We start from the raw sequence: 24,975 nt of genomic DNA on the forward strand, positions 1-24,975 counted from the left end.
CATGCAGGGCTGCTTCCGGAACCTTCTTGCCACCAAATCCCTCCTTCCAATGTAATTTCTGACGAAACAATCAGTTCTCTCATTAGGGGTTGCCATAAAAGCACATCCCCCCCCCCTTAACCACTGATTTCTTTTTTTTAGGCCTTCAGCCCCTCCATTCCATCAAAATCCGGGGTAGGCACTGCCATCCTTCTGTACCTCTGGCCCTAGTCCTCATCTGTAGAACAGGGGGACTACCCTGGGTCTTTAATTTCATCCATGTCACTGCTAGCATGTGACAAAACAACAGCACAGTTGACCACTGTTAAGCTTTGATTTGGTCAAAACACACTGCTGCAACTTGACCTATATCATCCCTAAAGTGAGACAGGTCTGGTGGGAGAGGGCAGTTGGAGACAGTGGCATAGCGAGGGTGAGAAGCGCCTGGGGCAGTGGCACCCCTCCCCTTGTTTCGACCCCCGCTCCTTCCCGCTCCCCCTGCTGTGCATGCACCCCCTTCCCTTCCCCCATACCTCAAGTTGTTCACTGCTGTGAGCAGCAAGAACGTCAGTGTGCTCCTCGCAATGCTGTCGGCTCGACCTCTGACCTCGCTTCTTATGCCCGGCACCCAGAAGTGACCTCAGCGGGAGAGATGAACGCGGTCGTGAGGAGCGTGTTGAAGTTGTTGCTCATGGCAGTGAAGAACCAGAGGTATGGAGAAGGAAAGGGGGGGGGGCGCACACATGGCAAGGGGAGGAATGGGAAGATTTGGGGTAGAGCGGAAGAGGGGTGCCGGTGCCCCCACCAACATGGCGCCCGGGGTGGACCACCACCCTGCCCCCCTTACTACACCATTAGTTGAAGATGCAGGCAAAATGGAGATCATGCACTTGCCAACTCCCCTCTTCATGCTCCTAGTCTCCACCCTTGACACTGCCTCTTAGACTTCTCATTCCTAACCGCAGCTACCCTTCTCCCCTCTATACCCTCAGCTACCTCCCATTTTCTTATTCTTGTTCTAAACTGCTAAGACCTACCTATGTCCCAGCCCCTTCTTTCCTACTTGCCTGACTTCCCCCTGTCCCCTCCCCGCTGCCCCCAAATCCTTTCCCCAGCTAAGTGCCAGGCTGCCGCCCGTTTGTGTTTCTGACTTCCCTATGCGTCAAGGTCAAATTCTTTTCATGTTAAAAAAAAAGGCAAGCCTTATGTCAAGAAGGGTTCAACAAAAGGGTAATCACATCCATACTGACAGACTTGGAATTGATTTGAGAGACTAGGGGGAAATTGTGTGAAAGGATAGGCAGAAAAAGAAGTGGAGGGTGATAAAAATGTTTTAAAGGAAATTTCAAATGTGATTAGACTGTGAGCCTTCTTGGAAGAAAACAGATCAGTATGTTTTCACTAATCTTATTTTCTGTTTCGGGCATCAAAGATATTAATCTCTCATAATTTCATTCTATTTTCCAATTACTGGATGGTAGAAGACTGATATTCACGTGCAAATCTCATTCCTGTAATTTTTGATTTACCAAAATGCAACAATTTAGGCGTAGCCAAGGGAGATAGGGCTAGTCTATCAGATCAATCAGCATTTGAAGCCACAGCAAAGCAGGTTGCTACAAAGCAAAAGATCACATAGAATGAAACCAATCAATGGAAAAGATACTTCTAAGTTATTCTATAGAAGAGTGTAATGGTAGAAATGATAGTCTATGTCATTAGCGATCTCTAAATCACTGAGTGTCCTGTTTACTAAAGGGTGGTCAGTTTTTGCACTTACTATATTTTAGGGGAAATAAATCTAGCAAAAATGAGGGCAAACAAAGCCTGTGCGGTAAATACAAGGTACCAGGTTACGTATAGTGGCAAATAGCAAAGGTGCCCGACATTGTTCAACCAATTAAAATAATTCCACAGCAGTTTGTTTCTCTGATACCATCTTCCCTTAAGGGTGGGCCTGCCTGAAGATAGCCCCACAATAACTTCCCCAAACTAATCCCCCCTCAAAAAAACCCCCAAACCCTCCAATCTGGTCCCACTCCTGACACGGCCCCTCAGAGATGGGGGCTGGGGTTGGGGGAAAATGGCTGCCAAGATCTTTAGCCTGGTTTAATAATTTTTTTTTTTTTTTTTGCAATATCTTTATTAACAATTGCAAAGGAACATACATCCATGGGCAAAACAGCCGGAACATAGCCATCGACAACAGTCGAGAACAACATAAAAGAGAAGGCCAACCAGAGAAATACACGGTACAAAAAGAAAAACCCCATTAGTGCACGCCCATCACAAGTTTTTTTCCTGCCACTAGGAAGGGAAATTTTATAAAAGGTCTTCTGTGCGAGAGTATGCCCATACTTTTTATTTTAAAAAAATTATCTTATGGGAAGTATGTGCAGGCTTGTACACATTTCTCGGTATATTTAACACATAGTAACATAGATAAAGACTCGAATGGTCCATCCAGTCTGCCCAACCTTACCCTCTCTTTAAATTACAGATTTGATTAAAATTTTCCTCCTTATTAGCTCTTTCTGGGCGAGAACCCAAAGCTCTGCCCGGTACTATGCTTGGGTGCATATTTTATAAAGATCTGTATAAATCCAAATTCATTGCCAAGTTGTTCCTAGGACGATTCTACTCATATTTGATAAATGTATGCACATTTTGCAGTGTAATACCCTCTGTTACCCACATAAGTGTAATACTGAACCTACTATTTGTAATATAGCCCTGGTGTCTCTCTGTGCTTTGGAGATTACATTATATTATGGCTGCAAACTGTGCTGATATTCTTCTTATGGATAGGCATGGGTCAGCTTGTTGTATTACACATGCAATATTTTATGATTATCTTTCTTCGTGCAACTTGCCTCCTGCCTTGTTACAACTTTTTGTATTGAACCAAAGTATTAAATCATGTTTGAAAGGCAGGATAGTAATTATTTTAATTATATCATTTACATCAGGATTACATAGATAGAGTACAGCGGTGATATTCTGCTGCCATTCAAGAACTCCTGCCTGGTAGTGAAGGAGATCAGCTGATTATCTTGTAAACTGCTTCTCTCGTAAGGAAATTAGGGGGAGAAAAAGTGGGAGGTCAGACTGGAAAATATTTAGAAGCTGATATCTCCAGAGAAAACCAATAAAACTCTGTGGAGTGATGATGTTCCCAAATGGACTTTATTTGAAAGTATCAAAGTTCCAAAGGTACACTAAAATCATCCACATAAAATAATTCCATCCACATAAAAGTAAATCATCCACATAAGAGCCTTAAAGGACCTAGTCCGCTAGGGATACAGGACCCAACACGGTCCGCGTTTTGACAAAAAGTCTTCTTCAGGGGTCCCTGGGGGTCCTATAAAGATGAGTACGTGGGAAACAATTGTGTGGTGAACCGGAAGTGAGACACTGCTTGCATTTGCAATGGAAAGTCCATTTGGGAACATCGTCACTCACTGGAGATAGCAAGGAATGAAATTGAGACCGTCACTTTTGACATCTACGAACATTCTGAATAAGAAATGTTTGGGGGGGGTTTTCCCCCCCTCTAGGTAAGAGATCCCAGCCTCAACACTGCGATTTTTGTTTCTGGTTAATAGATCGTTGAATGCGCCGGTCTGCAGTAACGGAAATAGATAAGAAACCAACTTCAGCTTCTCTGCGGAGTGACCTCTTTCCAGAAAAAAACCCGAAACCAGATATCGCAACTAATGTTTCTCCGTGTCGGTTGCAAATGTTGAACCATTGGGTGTTGTAAAGCAACTGGTTACAATGCTGAGTATTAAATTAACGGCATGAATATACAAACAGACATGCCTATTAAATTAGCTTGTCCTTTTCAGGAACGAACAGCTCAGAAGAAGTCTCGTGGGAGAAAAATCAATCCCCAGCCTTTTGTTTGCTGCTCAAATGCAGCCATTAAACATGGGAATGCTAAATAAACAGTATTAGTTTTAGGCAGGTTTTCTAAAAGATTCACACCAAGAATTACAGTGAAGACTAGGCAATGTCAGTTAATGAAATATGCAAGTTGTCGGGGGGTGGGAGGGGGAGGGTGGTGGACTGCTTCCTACTCCAGTCTTTCCCCTTACAGACAGCAGTAGACAGAGAACATGGGGGAAAGGGTGATACTGGAGTCGACCCAGCACAGGCCAAAGCACAGACGAGCTGTTAATAAGAACATAATCAGACCAATGGTCCATCAAGCCGAGTAGCCTGTTCTTATGGTGGCCAATCCAGGTTATTAGTACCTGGCCAAAACCCAAAGAGTAGCAACATTCCAGGCTACCGATCTAGGGCAAGCAGAGGCTTCCCCCATGTCTTAATAACAAACTATGGACTTTTCCTCCAGGAATTTGTCCAAACCTTTCATAAAACCAGCTACGCTATCCGCTTTTACCACAACCTCTGGCAACACGTTCCAAAGCTTAACTATTCTCTGAGTTAAAAATTATTTCCTCCCATTGGTTTTAAAAATATTTACGTGTGACTTCATCGAGTGTCCTCTAGTCTTTGTAATTTTTGACGGAGTAAAAAATCGATCCGCTTGTACCCGTTCCACTCCACTCAGGATTTTGTAGACTTCCTATTCTGTTCCTTAATCCAGTGCCTCCCTTCCTGATCTCACCAACTTTCCTGGCCCTTCTAGTGAGCAGGGGGAGGGGGACTTAGAATGGACAGAACGACATTGCTTCCTAATCCAACCTCTCCCCTCTTCTACAGAAGGTGCTACCCAGAAGAAATGTGGGTTGCTTGAACATTCTAGATAGGTAAATGCAAATGAAGTGTTCACTGTACTTCCTTTTTTGGACGTTCTTAGTCATTTCACATTAAAAGTCGTCGTTCTCTCATTTGTCTTCAGTACTTTCTGCCTTTCCATAGCGCCTGCTCCAATTTTCAATAACCTACTGATTTGCAAGTTGCCATTTGCAGCTCCTTCAAGTGTCCACAAGCATAAGAGAAATGCTGGTGTTTGTGATTGGCTAACTATTATTTATTTATATACTACTTGTTTTATCCTAAGTGATTTTATATGAATATCTATGCCAGTGGCCTCAAACTCTATCTATTGTACCTGGGGCAATGGGGGGGGGGGGATTAAGTGACTTGTCCAGGGTCATAAGGAGCAGTGAGGGATTTCAACTCACAACCTCAGGGGGCCGAGGCGGTTGCTCTAATCACTGTGCCACACACTATCAGTGGTGGACTGTTCTATTAACTGTTCTTTATAGATGGAAAGAGCAAGAGTGGATTTCATTCTCTCTTGATGTGGTTTGTCACTGTAACATTCCTTCATAAATTGTAATCATTCATAGAAACATGATGGCAGATAAAGGCCAAATGGCCCATCCAGTCTGTCCATCCGCAGCATTCACTATCTCCTCCTCTCCCTATTGGCTAAGGCTCTTAACATTTGCATCTCCTCTTCCTATTGGCTAAAACTCTTTACACCTGCATTGTGAGGTCATAGAACTTTAGTAACATAGAAACATGATGGCAGATAAAGGCCAAATGGCTCATCCAGAGCATCCACTATCTCCTCCTCTCCCTATTGGCTAAGGCTCTCAACATTTGCATCTCCTCTTCCTATTGGATAAGGCTCTTTACACCTGCATTGTGAGGTCATAGAGCTGCCCATCCGCAGTAACCATTCTCTCTTCCTCTCTCCGAGAGATCCCACATGCCTATCCCAGGCCCTCTTGAATTCAGACACAGTCTCTGTTTCAACCACCTCTTCTGGGAGACTGTTCCACTGTTTGATAGGCCTTTGTAGACATAAGAACATAAGAATTTGCCGCTTCTGGGTTAGACCAGTGGTCCATTGTGTCCAGCAGTCCACTCCCGTGGTGGCCTATTGGACCTATTGGACAACTTCAATGCCTCTCTGGATTTTCTTCCTGATGTTTCTTCCTTTATTAATTATTTTTGTCTTGACAGGCAACCAACAATAGTAATTAGGTCCACATGACAAATGCAACATTTTACAGTATTTTTTTTATAAGATATATGGTGAGAGAGATCAATGGAATTTATGATGTGTTGGGGTTGGCATCTTTTTCGCAGTCACCTATTAGACCAATCTGAATGGAAGACACTTTAGAAGACTTTTGGTAACATGCCAGTGTGTAGGCAACTTTAATCAATATTGTTGTTTTAGTTTCTGGGTTTACAGGCTCATTTGGGAGCTCAAGGGCCATTAAACAACCTACTTGCTTCTGTCCTTCAATAGGAAAGCGAAAGATTAATAAAAACGTACTCCATGCAATCACTCTGGCTGGGATTTTCCTAACATTAAACCATTTACAGGATTATTTGGCAGACAGCATATTTACAAACGACAAAATCCTTACAGAAAATCAATCAATACGGTCCACATGTTGTCTCTCAAATCTATGCATATTAGGGTTCCTTGCCCCCCCCTTGGAGAAGGTCCTGGGTTTTCCCCCATGTTGGTATCAGGGCTGTGGAGTCGGAGGAAATTTTGGGTACCTGGAGTCGGAGTCAGAAGTACAAAAAACTGAGGAGTCGGAGTCGGAACATTTATCTACTGACTCCATTTTTGAACTTGGCATACCAATCACAAGCGATTCTTTCAACTATAGCACCCACTATATACACAGCACAAATGTTGCGAGCAGCTTCTGCGGCCTTAGAACCTTGATTAAAAGCAAAAAGAAGGTGGTGTCGAAAATGCTCATTTCTCTCAACTTGACATTCCATTTTAACGATCTGAAAATTAACCAGTGCTGTGGAATCGGAGTCGGAGTCAGATTCGAGGATACGGAGGAAATTTCGGGTACCTGGAGTCGGAGTCGGAGTCTGAAGTACAAAAAACTGAGGAGTCAGTCGGAACATTTATCTACTGACTCCACAGCCCTGGTTGGTACTGTGAAGCTTGGCGCAGACCCTCTCTTCAGTGATGTTAAGTTCATCTCCTGAATAATGGGGCTTTATCTGATGTCCTTTAAGATAATGAATTCTATAGACCTTCCGCATACATGACGGCCTTCTCTCTGTCTCTAAATAACATAACATAAATCTCTATTTTTATACCACACATGCCTTTCAGTTCCAAGCAGTTTACAGAGTAAAACAAATGGAACAAATTCAACAATAATAACCTTTGGTAATTACGGATTTAAATAATAGTAACAGAGGAAGAATGAGGGTGAAATAGTGAATAAGAGAGATATCTCAATGATGAGAGTGTGAGTTATTTAAACTAGCTCATCCCTATTTGAGAAGAGGAGTGTTTTTAAGAGCTTTCTAAAATGCATATAGGAAGTTGAAGTTTGGACGAATAGACTCCACTCTGGATGCTTAGAAGCTGCCTGGTAGGCCAAGAGCCTGGAGAAGAATCTCTTGTGGGTGCAACCCTTAACTGAGGGGAAAGTGAAAAATGAACGAGGCCTAGTGGAGGCCGGTGTAAAGAAGGAGAATGGATTGGTAAGGTAGGAGGGTAGTAGTCTGTTTAGTGCTTTATAGAGGAGACAACTCAGTTCTTCATTTTCAGGTGTTGTGTGTTCAAATTTCTTCAGGTTGAATATTAGCCTGACAGCAGTGTTTTGGATTATGCTTAGTTTCTGGAGGTGTGTATGGAATTCTGCCAAGTAAATGATGTTACAGTAATCTAAGATACTTAATACTAATGAATGAACTAGGAGGATGAATGGATCTTGGTCAAAGTATTTCCATATTGATCTGAGTTTCCAAAGGGCGCAGACTCCTTTTCAAGTGACATGGTTGATGTGAACTGACATGGACAATTGTCTATCTAAATACACTCCCGAGATGGGGGTAGATGATTCCTCTTAAGGTTATGGAGTGGATCATAACATCCTTAGAGAGAACCATCGGTTGAACAAAGGATTATGGTACCAGCTCCCTTCACGTTTCCTTCACCTAAAGATTCTTCTGGATCCTGAGGAAGCTGCATTCCTGGAGGCTCCAGAGCTTTGCTCTAGAGTCAAGGCCATTTCTTTAGGACATGAGATATAAAGAATGTGATCACAAAATGGGCTTATCAATGTGTTAGAAACTTTCCTTGGGAAAAATCCCTCCTAGTGGGGAGAATCTGGGAGGAAAGACTCTCTTTTCTGTCATCATTATCTGACATCATTCACTCAGTGTCAGTATGGTTCACATTATACATTAGTTTTCTTTTCTTCTACTTCTACTGTATCCTATTTTTCAGAACCGTAGGCAGTTTTCATGGGAGACTGAAGTGCAGGACGGGGATGTAGAATGTTTGCCTTAGTGTTCCTGCTAAGTTGCAAGGGGGCCTCCAGACACCTTTCTCCCTATGCTTCACCGTGGCTGTTGCATTTGATTAATGATCACAGACTTTGTTCTCCCAGGCCCTGCACTAGCCCGTGGGAAGCAACAAGAAATGGTACATTTTTCTTCCCAGCTCCAAGGCTCTGGGATAATTTGCCTCTGGCCCTACAATCTGAGTCGTGTCGCAAAATAAGTTCGAGCTAGTTTAATGATTCCTATAGTCCAAATAGCATTTTGGTTGAATTCTAGCTTTGTGGAGTGAGGATGGACAAGTGAACCCTTTTTTTGTTTGTATGATTGAACCCATCTTTCCTTTTAAGAATAGAATTCATTTTTTTCTATTTTTAAAAAAATGTATTTTGGAGAGTTTTAGTATGCAAATTACCTTGATTTGGCAATGACCAAAGTTGATGATAAAGCAAGATTTTAATATACATAGGGCCAAGGTTGACGATAATGCAAGTGACCAAGGTTGACGATAAAGCAAGATTTTAATATATATAGGGCCAAGGTTGACGATAAAGCAAGTTTTTAATATACATAGTGCCGTTCCAGATGTATTGTTTGAACTAGATGATGGTGGCATCTCCTACAGACTAAGATTCTCCATGTGGTTTAAATTGTTAAGTGACTACAGCAAGACTGGGTGAGCAAAAAATGTTAGGGGTGATATGGATATGGAGCAGTGATATGGAGCAGTGATAATGATATGGAGCAGTGATATGCTGATATTGTGAAAATGCCATATCTTCAACATTCCTTGGCTCAGTTTGTCCATAAACCCCCTAAGTCTAGAAATTGTACACCCAAATTTCCAACTAGCATGCAACGTTGCACATACAACTTATAGAATAAGGTCTGTTGCACATGTGTAACTTAATTAGATGCTAATTGGCTTTAACAACCAATTATTGTCTATAATTAGTATTAACTGGTGCTAATTGGCAGTTATGTGCATAAACTGCACTTCGGGACAATTCATCAAGGGGGCGTTAACTCTGTTCGCATTCTAATGGATTTAACGCACGCTAACAATTACCGCACACTAAACACTAAGATGCTTATAGGAATATAATGGGCATCAGCGCACTCTAGCGCCTCTTGATGAATCCCCCTCCCCCCCATCAGTGTTATATAAGATACATATTAAAATTCCAGACCATGCACTCCAAGGGGGGGGAGGGGCAAGCTAGAATATTAGCCTTTATGTACATAATTGCCTACAGTAAGGCATCGACATTTACACCAGCCATTTGGCCGGCATAAGCGCTCGCACTTAAAATTAGGCGCGCAAGTGCGGAATTAAACGAATATTCTATAATCACAGTGGCACGTGCAACCACTGTTATAGAGTTAGCATTTAATATGCATCGTCCTCTCCCCTAACTTTAGTAGATCTATGGAGAACTGCCCCCAACAATTATGGCTTAAGATTGTCGCAGTTGTCTTAGGCTCGCCACATCTGTGACTTTCTTCAGGGTATGCTGTGAGGTCTTCAGTTTGTCTTTATATTTAGTGGATCCTCGATCCTAATTGGCTGGGGCATGGAGTGATTGAGACAGGAAAGTACGTTGGTCATGATTTTGAATTTTGGCGGGAAAGTTCGTTGGTTACAAATGCAAGTTCAGGTGGGAAGGAGCCTAAGAAAACAATTATGTTTTAGCTGTCCTTGTTAGAGATCTTTCACAAAAATCTTGGGCCTGTAATATTTAAAATTATCCTGGCACTTCCAAAAGATGTATGTTTTATCTACACCCAGCTAGTGGGTTCTCAATTAATATACAGAGGTATGTAGAACCAACTTTTTCATAATGTGTGGTGTTGAGAAATAATGCATAATCTTTCAAAAGTGTGTGCATTATTTACGACAGTAAACCGCAGTAGAGGGTTTTTTCTACGGGCCGACAAGGTAAATGCTCCGATACTCATTCAGTTCCTATGAGCGTTGGAGCATTTACCTCACAGGCCCTCAGTAAAACTTTCTACCGTGGTTTGACAAAACGGAGCTTTTGTAAGGTAAGCCTGGCTCCATACTCAAAATGGCTGAGGTGACCTCTACTTGCAGTCTTATGAGAGGTTGCGACAGACATTTTGAGAGCTGAGACAGAATGGGCATGAGAGACCGGCAATCACTCCTACCCTGACTATAGCCCTAGATTAACAGACATTATAAGATAAGTTCAGGGGAATCTGTGGGTGAGTGGATGGAAGGGACTAATGTATTCGGGGCAGGAAGGCTGGCTACTCCTTTTCACTGGGGGGAGGGGCTTTAGGAGGAAGGAGATTGGTTTTTTCTCCTCAGGGGTGGACTATAGGTTTCTGCTGCTGAAAACTAGCAGCAGGTCGTGGCCAAAACTGGAAAAATTCAAAAGGCATTTTTTTTTTTTTTCAGAGAGAAGCAGAAACCGAAATTCAGTCAGCTGTTTATTGAATATCTGGGGTTAATTTAGCCCGGTACTGTAAGCAGATTATAAACGTCCGCCTGCTGTGGGCTGAATCTCCATCCCCAGGTCTCTATACCCATGAGGTCTCTCATTACAATTTACAACGTTAGAAGAGAAGTGTAAGAACAATGAAACACAATTTGTATCAGCCGCGTGACCAGCTTCCCTGTGAAGTGTATCGCACATCCTATTTATACAGCTGTGTGTGTGAATATTTTGGAACCTCTTACGCACATTCAAATATTCTCCGGATCTATCACCTAAGGTGTTTGAAGGACTGCTTTTTCCCTGTATGTTTTTATTTTATTTTTTTTTTAATCATTTTCTTTTTGAACTAGGAGCTCACTATACAGTACTTTATACTTCAGAGAGAGGGGAGATATGATAGAGACGTTTAAATACCTAAGTGGCGTAATTGCGCAGGAGTCGAGACTCTTTCATTTGAAAGGAAACTCTGGAATGAGAGGGCATAGGATGAAGTAAAGAGGTGACAGGCTCCGGAGTAATCTAAGGAAATACTTTTTCACAGAAAGGGTGGTAGATGCGTGGAACAGTCTCCCGGAAGAGGTGGTGGAGGCAGAGGCTGTGTCACGTGGATTCTCATGGAGAGAGAAAGAGATAATGGTTACTGCGGATGGGCAGACTGGATGGGCCATTTGGCCTTTATCTGTCATCATATTTCTATGCTTCTATTTCTGATTGATTACTTTATCCTTAGACTTTGGCAATTCCGTAACCTATTTAGAAACTGTCATTCTAATCACTTTTACCTAGGTCTTGTTTCATAGAGTTGAAATTGGCCTGAGCTGTCCTAATAGTATAATCTATGCACATTAGGTTTTCACGATTATCGATGGTCTTGTCTCCCCAAAGTGCATGCGCCTCAGCCACTGCTCCAAAGATAGACACAGCTGTTTCAGCTCCCCTGACATGCAAAGGCCCATTTTAGATGGCTTGTAGCGAATGGAATGGAGACACCCAAGTCGGGGCATGCTCAGTTCTTCCTGTATTTTACAAAAGGCTGACCAATGAATGAGGCCGCAGCGCACTTCAGCTGCCACTTTTGTGCATGCTTAATTCAGCGTGTTTATTTATATTTATATACCGCTCTTCGATTATAACATCAGTGCGCTGTACATCAATTAAAAAAGAAAAAGAATGCCAAATAATCATGATAGAAAGATAAGAAGGAAAAAAAAAATAAGCTGAAACAGGCCACCGACAGGGAAGGAGCTCAAGCAGCTGATTGTTTCAGCTGGTGGGGCTTTGGCGCCTCTCCAGGAAGGGGTGCAGAGAAGATATGAGAGCCTATTCCCAGGGTCCCAGAAAAATTCCACTACTACTTATCATTTCTATAATGCTGCCAGACATGATGCAGTGCTGTACACTTCTCCCTCCGTATTCGCGGTTTCAGCATTCGCGGTTTCAGCATTCGTGGTTTCAATTATTCACGGTTTTTAGCTTGCTGGCTCCTCTCCCCAAATTACATCAGCTTGCATAGAGAAATCGCTGATTCCAAGCATTTACAGAGAAAATCGCCGATTCCCAGCACTTTCTTCACCGTGTTTTGCCTCTCCTTCGGGAACAGGCCATGTTATTTGTGGTTTCACTATATTCACGATGGTTTTTAATAGAAAACAGCGAATAACATATGAAAAAGTTATTCGCGATTTTTCTGTATTTGCGGTTCTGTTAATCCCCTATCACAGCGAATATGGAGGGAGAAATGTACATTAAACATTTAAGAGACAATCCCTGCTTAATAGAGCTTCAAATTAGAGAATGACACGGTGACAAAATTCATCACCGTTCCCGTCCCCGCGGATAACCGTGGGAAATAATCCAATGTCATTTTCTAGTGTCTATTTCAACCTCGGTCCTTCTACACCAGCATTCTTCAAAGCAAAGCTTGTGGGTCAGTGGTTGTGGCCATTCATACTCTGATTCTTCCCTCTCTCTTTAAAGAATGACATGAAGATGGTTTCCTGCGGTTATCCACGGGGACGGGAACGTTGATGAATTTTGTCACCGTGTCATTCTCTACTTCCAATCTAATCAAAACAGACAAATAGGGGTTAGGGAATTTCTCACAGAGAGAATGATACAATAGACATTATTAAGAGTTAAAAGCAGGCTCGAAAAAGTGGGCTTTTAGCCTAGATTTCAACAGTGCCAGAAATGGAGCTTGACGTACTGATTGAGGCAGTCTGTTCCGGGCATACGGTGTGGCAAGGTAGAAGGGACAGAGTCTGCAGTTGGTAGTAGAGGAGAAGGGTACAGATAGGGCAGGATTAATTCGTCGAGGGCCCCTAGGCACACAAGAACACTGGGCCCCCTGACCCGCTCCACCCCACCCCACCATGCGCCTAGCGTCAGAGAGAAGCTATGGGCAAGCAGCACCACTTGCACAATTACAGTTCCCGTTGTCTTTCTTACCCACGTTGCTTGCTTCTCTTACTTTCCGTTGATAGGGGGGGCTGCATTGCCAATCGGGGTGGGGCCCACGTTGCTGATCGGGGGGGGGGGGGCACATTGCCAATTGATGCTGGAGGAGCCCATCGCCATTTGGAAAAAACAATGTTGATGCCCTCCTTCATCGGGCCCCCTTGACCTATTGGTTAATCCTGCCCTGGGTACAGATAAGAAACACCTACCTACTGAACGAAGATCCAGGGGAGGAGTATAAGGAGAGATAAGAGAGGAGAGATACCGTGGAGCTGCAGAGTGAATGCATTTCACCTATACAGACGACATAATGATCATGCGACCTGTAATGGCTGCATTAGCCAACACCCTCACCAATGTCAAAAACTGTGTCCACATCATAGAAAAGCGGACCTCAACCCATTGCCTCAAATAAGAACAAAAGCAAATTCCTTTGGTTAAGACGCTATTGAAGGTCCGTGCAGGGCAGGATTAACCAACAGGCCAAGTAGGCCCGTGCCTCGGGCCCGAAGTTCTCAGGGGGGCCCGATGAAGCAGAGGACATGGTTTGTTTGTTTTTTTTTCCCTTGGCCACGGGGGCCCCCCACTGTAGCTGAAAGGAGCATTATCTTATTCCATTAAGTGCCAATCTGTTGAAACAAAAATCTATGTTTTTTTTTGACATTGTCTCAGATCATTGATTGAACCATATCCAGGTCATTCTCTTCTTGGCTGGGCTGAGAACTTTTCAGCACCCCCTCGTAGATGAATGAAAACGAGGTGCAAATGAAGAGCAACTGGCTGGTCTCTCTGTAGCGTTGACATTGCTAAAAGCAAGTGAATAAAGAATAATGAATAATAAAGGAAATGACTAAACAAAATCAGTGTTTAAAAAGTGCCCAGGTTAGTGGAGTTAAATGAGCTCAGTAAAAGGCAGGAGTTAATTTGTGCTCAGCCTTCCCTTGGGTGTTTCGATTTGGACACGTTGCATCATTGGCACTAAAGCAGATGGTTAGTAAATTTAACCCATAAGCACACGGCTTTATCTATTATTAATGCTGCCTTCATTAATTATCAATAAGCCTGTGACATGGTATTTTATCTCTTTTATTAGTTACAGGAGTATAAAGTCTATACTGTGGTGCTCTGGATTCAGTGGTGTGATTTCCCGGCTGAGAAGCCCAGATCATCCTGTTTTAAGACGAGCTTTGGTTCTAATTGCAATGTATAAAGCAAGTTTCGTCTTGCCAATTGAGACAGACCTTATCCTGCCTGTGATATGCTCTTCTAGGCCAACATGAGCCTTATCCATGGAAGATGGTGCCTGTAAACCTTTAGTTCCCTTCTTCACCGCGCTCAAAAACTCAGGTTAAAATTATGATTGGTCCAATAAAATTCATTATAGTTTCAAAAGAATCAATTTTCCCCCAAGAATAAATACACTCTTTCAAAAGAGACTATTATTAAATATCTAAAACTTTTTATAAACCAATATTTATTTTTCAAAATCGTGTCTGTTGCTCATTCGTCACATTTAAATCGCCACACCAAGAGCCTATTCTACTTTCATCTACAATAAATGAACGTTCAAAGTAATGCATATGTGCAAAAGGCACTCATCGTTTCTTCGTCAAACATATTCATGTCTTTTTGTAGCCCATGTCTGTTGGCGATAAAGCACTGAATCCTCTAAACATCGATCTTTTTATCCAATTATTTTCTTATTGTTCTGTTTTGAGAATAGCCACATTTTCAGATGCTTTCAGAATAATTGGAAGGTTAGTCCAAAGCTCAGTGATTTTTAAGACAAGAGATTTCCCTAATTTTCCAGCGGTGATAACGCCTTTTAATGAGGGGAAAGATAGTTTAAGTTTTTGGATGGATCTGGTAGTGTCAGGTCTCGTAGGATTCCAAGATAGTGGAATTAGAGGAGGAAGAATACCATGCAAGATCTTGAATGTTTAGGCAGGCACACTTAAAGTGAACCCTAGAAATTACTGGAAGCCAGTAAAGTTTTGACAGAAGCTGGGAAACATGATTAAATTTACTTTTTGCGAAGATCAACATAGCCGCAGTATTCTGGATCTGCTGAAGTCTTTGGAGACTTTTCTTGGTTAGACTTAGATAGATGGAGTTGCAGTAGTCTAGCCTGAAAAGGATAAATTGATTGTACAAGGACAGCAAAATGTTGCTGGTGGAAGCAGGATCTCACTTTTCTCAACAATTTAGGTGCCTACATGGAAAGTTTGCCCATGATCGACCCTTAACCATGCCCACTTTCTTGTAGGCACCTCAGACTAGTCGCCTAGCAATTTTAGTTTAAACCAATTATTAAGCCAATTGAACTTGTTATCAGGGACGATCAAGCTTTTTAAATGATGAAGTTATGCACCCAGATTGCCTAGGCGCGCCAATCTAGGCACCCAAATTTAGGCATCTTTTACAGAATCTGAGCCTTAGGGCTCCTTTTACGAAGGCGCGTTAGGGTCTTACCGCGCAGAATAGCGCGCGCTAGCCGCTACCGCCTCCTCTTGAGCAGGCGGTAGTTTTTTGGCTAGCATGCGCTATAGTGTGTATTAATCCGGCGTGTGCACTAAAAACGATAGCGCACCTTCGTAAAAGGAGCCCTTAGTGTTGATTCCCACACCTGCTGAAGCATGATATAAATGCTGGCGCTCAAGCTGGGTGTGCTGACCCAGGATTCCATAACTATGCGTGTAACGTTTTGAAACGTTCTATGTGTTTAGATTTAGCTCATACGTATCCAGTAGTAGCTCGAGGTGAGCTGCATCTGGTTACAGTAGGCATTTCCCTATCCCTAGAGGGCTGACATCTGAGGGGACTTTTAATCAGCTCGGTTAGGCACTCATAGCCTCGCGAGACTGTCACTGACAGAGCATGGGCAGGAGCGAGTAGGATCGCTCCTGCCCCAGCGCAAATCACCATGGAAACGAGGTAGACCTGGGGGTCTTTCCTCTGGGTCCAGGAGGGGATTGGTGGTGGCTGTTCAGGCAGGAAGGGGAATGCTGCCATTTTCATGTCGGGGAGGGGGGCAATGATGTATGTTTTTTTAAAAAATTATTAAAAAAGAAAAAAAATAATGTCTAATCATTGCCGTGGGTGTGTTGACGGTGGGGAAAAGTCTCCCCATTCGGGGAGGGGGCGCTGGGCTGGGCTGATGGCAGCAACGGCAGAAACAGAGAAGGAGCACTAGTGGGAGGGAGAGTGATTGGAGTGGTACTTCAGGGGGAACTCAAATATAAACTGAGACCCCCGAAGCAATCCGGATAATCAGCGTTTGGATAATCGGCGTTCTACTGTATTTACTTTAGATGTTTCTAAACCATGGCATAAGGGCAGTGCATTAGTGACACGCCTCTTACATGCATCTTACCCAGTGGTGTAGTGACTCTTTTCACGTTCTTCTCCGCCTCCTCCCACCCCCGGGCGTGTTTTCCCCTTCCCTTCCCCACACCTGTTTTGCTTCCTCGGCCACGAGGAACATCTCTAACTTGCTGCCTGCGCTGGCATTGGCTCTCCTTCTGACGTCACTTCCTTGTCACGGAACCTGGAAGTGGAGAGCGCTGAGGTCAAAGCGAGGAGCAGGTTAGTAATGCCGCACATGCCCTGAAAAGCATGAAAACTTGGCTCTTCTCAAAAATCTAATTACTTCCCATTCTCTAGCATCCGATCCCTCTCTATCTTCTTAGTCCCTCTCCTTTATCCCTTCATTGTAGTTCCTTTCCACTTAACTTCTGTAAACCGTGCCGAGCTCCCTTCCTCTTCATTTAAGACTTGAACAAGATTTGAATAAATTCAAAAATAGTTTAAAGTGTTTTCTTTTTAAAGAAGCCTTTAACTAAAAGTTTATTTTTCGGTTCATTCCTAATTTTATCGTTTTGTATTAAACTCTGAGTATATATCCCCTTTTTTTTAGATTTTCAAGTTAGTAAATCCTTTTCTCACATTATCCTTATGTTCTAACCCAACCTGATTAACTCATCTTGTTTTTTTTTTTTTTTTTTTTATTGTATTTTTTCTTTTCCCTCCTTTCCTACTGTTCCATGTGTTTGTTACCCCAGTCCGTTTTTTAATTTTTTAAGTAATTATTTTTATTTACGATGTATTTGTAATTTTAAGAAATCCAATTTTATTTCTTTGTAAAACGCTTTGTATCCTGAAAAGCGTTTAATCAAATAATTTAATAAACTTGAAACTTGAACTATACAAACCTAAGATTTAGTTTAGCTTAGTTTAGTTTTAGTTTAGAAGTACGGTGGGGAGGGGAATTGAAGGTGTGCATGCACGTGGCAGGGGAGGAGTAGGAAGAAGGGGAGGAGAGGTGCCAGTGCCCAGGGCGATCCCCTCCACCCCTTACTTCGCCACTGATCTTAACATCTGTACACTTTTGAGTTTCAGAAAGTTACTATTGTGAAAATTACAAGCACCATGATGATGTATGACCTTATTCCGAGCATACTAGTTTTTTTTGCCCTTTGTCTCTCAGTTCCACAGATAAGTGGTTTCATCAAACTGTAACTGCCATGGACTGAAAGCAAAACTGTGTTTTTTTGAACAGCTGCAGAATAAGGTGTTTCTTGCTTTCCATCCCTTCCCCCCTTTTCAACTCTTAAGGAAAGTGCAGCCCAAAGATAAGGTCTCTTCAGATGAGCTCATTCTGTAGAGTCTGCACTTGACAGTTTGTCCTCCTTGACTAAGACACAGCTCAAGGAAGGGTCAGATGGAGGAACTGGCACCATCGCTCTGAAGGGATTAGAAAGAGGATTATGCCGTTTCTTTACTGCAGCAACGGGTCATGAGCGTAATTCAGCAGGCGACGGCAGCTAAGTGAGCAGTGACAGAATCTTTACAGAAGTCCTTCAAATGAATGCAGAAGTTATGGATACCGCATACTCTTTTAGCAAGATTTTGAACACAGAGTCAATGTTTTTATACTATTGATGTTGAATAGAGAGCAGCTTTCACAATACCTTCTTTTTAATCCAATTTTATTTTCCAATTAAGGCAAATGCAATGGTTAAGGTTTTGTGGGCAATTCTGAAACATCTCAAGGTGTTCATCAAGGTCGATGGACATTTGATATGGAGACTTTAGAATGAAATCCACCGTCCCCTTGCCTTGCTTCATTGTAGTGCAGGGGAAAAGGCCATTTTCAGCCTCAGTTTTACCCAAGTGCATGGCTATCCAGCTAATAAATGTTATAATTTTCCAATGCACACAGATGTGTATTAATTTGCAGGTATAGCATCAATTTTAGTGCATTTTGTGTTTTGATGGTAGTCTTTCCTGTTTCTGTACATTTCTGAATTTTTCACAAATTTTCAATCATGGGGTAGGCTGGACAGAGAGTGGGCATGGGATAATTACTCACTGTGTGCTAACTGGCAGACTCTAGGAACTCTTTTGAATCTCTGGGTGCTACCATACAGACTATAGATCCACAGATTGTATGGCATTCATTGGTCCTTGGTAGCTGTGATATTGGCAGTTCTGTATCGCATGTACTGCATGATATCATTCCATATGATGGGATTTGTGACACTACTTCCAGGGGTTAAAGCAGTAGTATGGAAGCAGCTTAAAACATTTCAAAGGCATTGACTATGAAATAAAATTATACTTGATGGAAGGTATTACCTTTAGCCATGCTGTTATTTTCAGTACTACACTGCAAGCAGAAGTTATGACAATGTCGGGCCATTGTTCTGAAAGTACTGCTGGAAACGAGAGTATGAGGCTGGCTATAGAATAAACCAGCTCAGCGACTTTGTGGTTGATTCTGCAATTCTTTTCCTGGATGTTGTGAGAAAAAGTATCCCTGAGTTCTCAGAAACATAGCATTAAAATATATCACTTGCCCGATGAGTTTTGTCTTAAATCTAGAAAGTATCTCATCAACTATAGAAGTCAGAAGATGGTGAGAAAAAAATAATTTCTGCTTGTGTCTGATGGCCATGATTTCACTCTGGTATTTTGCAGATTTACTGTAGTTAGCTGAGATATATTTTTGTTTCCAGGAAATTATTCTGTTTGAATGTTGACTGCTTGGAAACAACTCTTCAGACCTTGATTAGCAGTTGAGTAGTTGAAGAAAGCTTTGTTCTATCTGACTCCGGAATGTTTGAGTCATTGAAATGTTTTCCATGTGCTTCTTGCCATTTATGTGTTGGTCTTTCTTGTTTCCATTCTCCCCCTAACCCTTCTAGGAGAATAGAACGGAATAACTTTAACTGTAGCTGTGATATACGGTGGATTCAGCTTTGGCAGACAAAAGGCGAGGCCAGTCTTGACGGTCAACAGCTTTACTGCATGAACAAGGATGCTCTAGTGATCCGTTTGCATGAAATGGACGTCACGCAATGTGGTAAGAAACCTGAACGCCATCCTCTGGTGAATAGCTGCAGTGTTCAATAAAGCAAGGTCAAATAGACCGGATTTGGTCCCTGTCGGTTGGTTCTTTTCCTAGAAGGTTGGCATCGAAGAAGCAGTACAGCAGGTTAAGAGAGTAGGTAACAAAAGTAGGGGCTACGTAACTTATTTATACCACAAGATAAAAGTATATCAACTGGATAATCCTCTAATTTATCAACCTTAAGCATGGACTCATCACATCTTTAAACAATGAGAAACATGTATAAAAGAAAAATCAAAATTGACATAGCATTGCAGGTTTTTAGACTGTAGGACATGAAAAATGTCAAAGTTGTGAAAATTTTTTTGCATACTCACATTCTACCGATCCTGAAGTGTACAAACTTTCAAAAATGAAGGTGTCCCAAATTTGTCCCTCAGAACATTCATAGCCTTTATCTCTGTTATTTGGAACCCCACTTTTGTAACTTTTTACTCAGCGGGATACATATTTATAAGAAGCAAATTATGTTAGGTAGTACTTTGATGGGAAGTTCATAAGCTGCAGTAAAAATTAACATTTAACTATGCATTTAATATACCATAGACGTTACAAACCTGGGGTAACTCAATACCAAAGGGTAGTGACTCCAGCAGTACATGAATAACACAGCGAACCCATGGCTTGATTCTCCCGAGTGCCATCTTAAAGGGGTTATGACATATCTAACTGGGTCCCAAACTCCTCTTTCCAAGCCAGACCCTTCAACCCACCAAGTCACCCCTTCCCTCCTACCCCCCATTTCCCTCTTCCATGTTCCTCCCACAGGCCCCCTGAGGCCTAAATTAAGAACTCCCTTAGTCCAGAAGCAATCATCAGTTGGTCTTGCCCCTTCCAGTTTAAGGTTCAAAATGGCATCTGGTTGACCTTAGTGGTAATCTTGTGATATTATCTCTAGAGATCAAAATGGTTTATAACATCTTGAATCCTAAAGGGTCATAACATGTTGAATCCTAAAGGGTTCATAACATCTTGAATTCACTAAGGGTCAACTGGTGCCATTGTGAATCTTGCGCTGGACAGGGCAGGATTAACAGGGGATCACTTCTGCCTCATACCAACAAGATAACTAGGGAGTTGTTCACATAGGTTATAGAGGGGTGTGAGGGAGTAAAGGGTTTTCCCTCACTGAGACTGCAGTTAGACCATTGGATAGTAGGGGGTGCTAGCCCAATAGTAAGCTGCTTTAGTGGAGGAAAGACAATCCTGTCACAGGGGCAGGTCTCAGGCATATAAATACCAAGAGTGCAGTGAGTCAAAGGGAGTCCCCAGGATTGAGAGAGAGACTTTGTGTTTTCCCTAGCTGTGGGCTGAAACAGCGCCTTGAGAGGCAGAGTGACTCAAGTGAGTGAAAGAGAGACTGTTAAGAGACAGGAGTGTTTTTCATGGCTGAGGTAAGCTACTGATATATTGAAGTTATGTACTTTCCTTGAAAAGTATAACTTGCTTCCTGAACCTGTGAAGTACAGAATCAGACTGCAGTGAAAAATAAAACTTCTGTTCATATGCAAAGGGTGCCTTGGCTGTGTGTGTGCAGACCTCTCCTGGAAATCCTACCCTGCCTTGTTACAAGGGATCATGGATGAGAAAACTTCTTCAGGGGGGAGGGTTTGGCTTGGGGGGGAAAGTGAAGTTTGCTCCTAGTTAAAATAATAATAATAATAACTTTATTTTTGTATACCGCCATACCCCGAAGAGTTCTAGGCGGTTCACAGTAGTTAGACAGAGATTACAAGTGGTTACATATCAAATTGATCAAAGAGTTGCGAACAGCAAGGAGAGAAGTAGGGGGGAGAGGAGGGAGACGGGGAAGGGGAGTAGATCAGAAGGGGGGGAAGAAGGAGGATTGAAAACTTCTTTAAGATGCCACCTGGGAACACCAAGCCTCATATTAAAAACTGGCATTATTTTGCCAGGAATAACATTTTCTTGCTGCGAAGAAGTATGTTATCTCTGTAGACTCAAATTCACATTTTTGTGAGATGCAAAACCAAACATCTGTGATATCTTCTAGATAGAAAAAAAAAATTGCCTGTGACATTATGAATGGTATAATAGAATTCATTGGCCAAAAAATTTAAATATTGCATAAATATATAGCCTCATGCTTCATAATTAAAAACTAATCCTTATTTCATGATGAGTAACTTTTGGACTATAATGTTATCAAAATAGAAAATAGATTTTTCCTTAAAATAAAAAAAAAGCATTTTATTAAAAAAAAAATCCAATTTAAATTTTTTTAAAATCTGATTTAAATAAAACAAATCAAGTTTAAGTTTATTAGGTATTTATATTCTGCCGATCAAGATTATCTAAGCATTTTTTTACAATCAGGTACTCAAGCATTTTCCCTATCTGTCCCGGTGGGCTCACAATCTATCTGACGTATTTGGGGCTATGGAGGATTAAGTGACTTGACCAGGGTCACAGGGAGCAGCACGGGATTTGAACCCACCACCCCAGGATGCTGAGGCTGTAGCTCCAACCATTGTGCCACACACTCATTTATTTTTATCTACCCTGGAATTTGGGGAATGCTGGTGGCACCTATTTGATGTGGTCAGTTCTAGAATCGCCTCCAACCTGATGCAGATCTTTCCTTGGAGAATCGAGAGTTTTGTTTTAGATGTTGGATTGGGCAAATATAAAAGTTTACAAAGCAACATATGCTTTTTGGGTATAATTATTTGCTCCACTGTGGGTTTTGCTATAGTTTGGTGAGATTAGCCAATATTGATGTTCCTTCTCCTGTCTGTAACAGAAATATCAAGTTGACAATTCTCCAGATTTAACCTAGAATGCACTTGTGCATTTCAAACGTTGTTAATTATATTCTTCAAAGTACTGAAAGTAAATCGATGCTTGGAGAAAAAAAAAATATGGACAGATGTAGCTGCTAGATAAACACGAGTGAATGGAACCAGTTTTAATCAGATCTTCAGAGAACAGATATTTTAATGCAGAACTCCCTAAACAGGTCATATTTCCTTGCTGTGGCTGGAGAGGGGAAAGGAGCTGTGCCTAGATTATTTTCTAAAACCAAATATCAATTATTTTTTTTTAGACCTACCAGAAATCAGTGTAAGTCACAGCAACTTGGCTGTGCGAGAGGGTGAGAATGCGGTGGTTACCTGTAACGGCTCTGGCTCACCTTTGCCTGATGTAGACTGGATTGTGACCAAGCTTCATTCAATCAATACTCATCAGGTAGGGGATGGGATGGGGGAAGGGGAGGAGGGTAATGGATGAACAGTTTTTCCATATAGGCTGATTCAGTTCTGAGGGTTTTTTTTTTTTTTTAATTTCATGTGGAGACTAGTTTATATTTTTGAAAGCATTTGCGTGTCATCTTCCAACTATCAAAATGGCTTCCAGTGTTACACAATAACAATAGAATACATCAAGGTTGTAATAGAACCGACAATTCAAATGATTACAATACAACCCTATATTTTTCTTCTTACCCCTTGTAGTTCTGATTTCTCTAGCAGTTTACTGATGGGGGGAGGCGTGGAGGGGGCACAACCCCCCCCAGGTGAGAGCCTGAATTTGTTGTTTTGAAAGTCAAAAACAAAAGCACAGGTCCTTTGTGTTGTGATGTGGTGTATGTTATGGGATAGAAATATAACTGTTGGTCTATAGGGGCTGAAAACCCCTGTAGACCACTGGATTTCCCTATAGACCACTGGATGCCACTGGATTTCCCAATCATATGAAAAGCAAGTCATACGGCAGAACCTCTTTGTCTTACCATCTTTCCACCAAATATGCTTTGACACTATTCCCTTATCTGTTTTCAGTGCAGTAGGGCTACCATGATAGATTAATCCGCCATTATGCTCGTGCATAGAGCTATCATCAAAAATTTTAAAATTCACTAAAAATATACCAGTTGATATTCAGCCTCAGACTTATTACTGTTGTTGGGTTTTTTTGTGTTTTTTTTAAACACACTACTATGGGCAGAATTAGGCCAAGGTATTCAATCCTGGGTCATATGTGGCCACTGATATTAAATATCTATGCCTAATCCTGAGATGTTAGCCTATGTGGGTCCCAGTCGAATATCATCAGACCTGCAGAAGAGCATCTGCCCTCTTCAGATGCCTATTCCCCCTAACTCCTCCTTGAACTTTGACACTGCATCCCCTTCCCAACCCCAGAATAACAAGACCCTCCTTCCATTGCTGGGGCTCACTTGCCTGTTCTCTGGTGGTCCAGTGGGAAAATATGCAGAAGTGAGGCCCACTTGCTCCTGTCCATTATACCAGTTGCCCTAAAATGACTTCCATGACCTCTAGGGGCAGTGTCATGGTACTTCAAAGTACTACTAGAAAGGTCTGCCACTAGAGGTCGCCGAAGCCATTTAAGGGTATCTGGCAAAACAGGTAGAAGCAAGCTGGACCACCCTGGAATGGGAAGGTAAGCCCCCAGCAATGGAACCTTGGTTTACTAGCATAATTTGTTCCAGAAGCATGCTTGTAAACCAATTTACTCGTATATCAAAGCGAGTTTCCCTATAGGAAGTAAGAGAAATTCTCTTGATTGGTTCCACCTACCCCCGGTCACTGGCGCTACTCCACCCCATCCTACCACATCCCCAAAATACCCCACCCCCGAGGCCACTGGTGCACGTCCACATCCCCCCCCCGCGAACCGGCATCACCCCCCCCTTCGTGAACTGGCATCCCCTACCTAAATTAAAGGCTTATCGCCATCTGGCACCGGCATGCAGCACCAACACACAGGAGGTGCCGGTGCCCGAAGATCCTGCCTCTTTCTGGACTGGGCCTTGAGCATCTGCACATGCTCAAAGCCTTCTGGCTCTTGTTCTCTCCGAGAATCTCAGAAAGAGGCGGGAGCCAGAAGGCCGTGAGTATGCGCAGATGCTCAAGGTCCAGTCCAGAAAGAGGCAGGATCTTCGGGCACCGGCACCTCCTGTGGGTTGGTGCTGCGTGCCGGTGCCAGATGGGGTTAAGCCTTCAGTTTGGTCAGGCAGGGGATGCTGGTTCACGCGGGGGGAGGGGGGCGATGCCGGTTCGCGGGGGTGGGGGGAACTCGCAAATCAAGTCAACGCTCAGTTTGCGAGTTACAATTTACGAAAATGTTTTGCTCGTCTTGCAAAACACTCGCAACCGCCTTACTCGCAAACCGAGGTTTGACTGTAAATATATTTTTTTTTAAAACTCCATTATTAGATAATATAGACCTGGTCCAAATAAACAGCGATCAATCCAAAAGACCTACTCCTGGTTCTTTATATTCCTTCTGTGCACATGAGGGCCTACTATAGGAATGCAATCTAATTTAATTTAAATATACTTTAAACAGGATGACCAATCAGTTCATAGGAACTTTCTTGTGATTTCATAAGGAGTTCACCTGGGTATATCCATAGCACATGAG

At 42.4% G+C, this 24,975-nt stretch overlaps 1 protein-coding gene across 6 annotated transcripts in view; it reads left to right on the forward strand.

Moving 5' to 3' along the window:
- The window catches only part of NTRK3 (neurotrophic receptor tyrosine kinase 3), a 1,004,345-nt gene that overhangs the window by 655,250 nt on the left and 324,120 nt on the right, over window positions 1-24,975 (forward strand). For all 6 annotated transcript variants that reach the window (XM_033920393.1, XM_033920395.1, XM_033920396.1 and 3 more), the window contains exons 5-6: window positions 19,361-19,518; window positions 22,634-22,776. In XM_033920393.1, coding sequence (XP_033776284.1) covers window positions 19,361-19,518; window positions 22,634-22,776 — 301 coding nt within the window. The remainder of the gene's footprint in view (window positions 1-19,360; window positions 19,519-22,633; window positions 22,777-24,975) is intronic.

This window comes from Geotrypetes seraphini, chromosome 14, assembly GCF_902459505.1.
Source record: "Geotrypetes seraphini chromosome 14, aGeoSer1.1, whole genome shotgun sequence".
Taxonomy (NCBI): domain Eukaryota; kingdom Metazoa; phylum Chordata; class Amphibia; order Gymnophiona; family Dermophiidae; genus Geotrypetes; species Geotrypetes seraphini.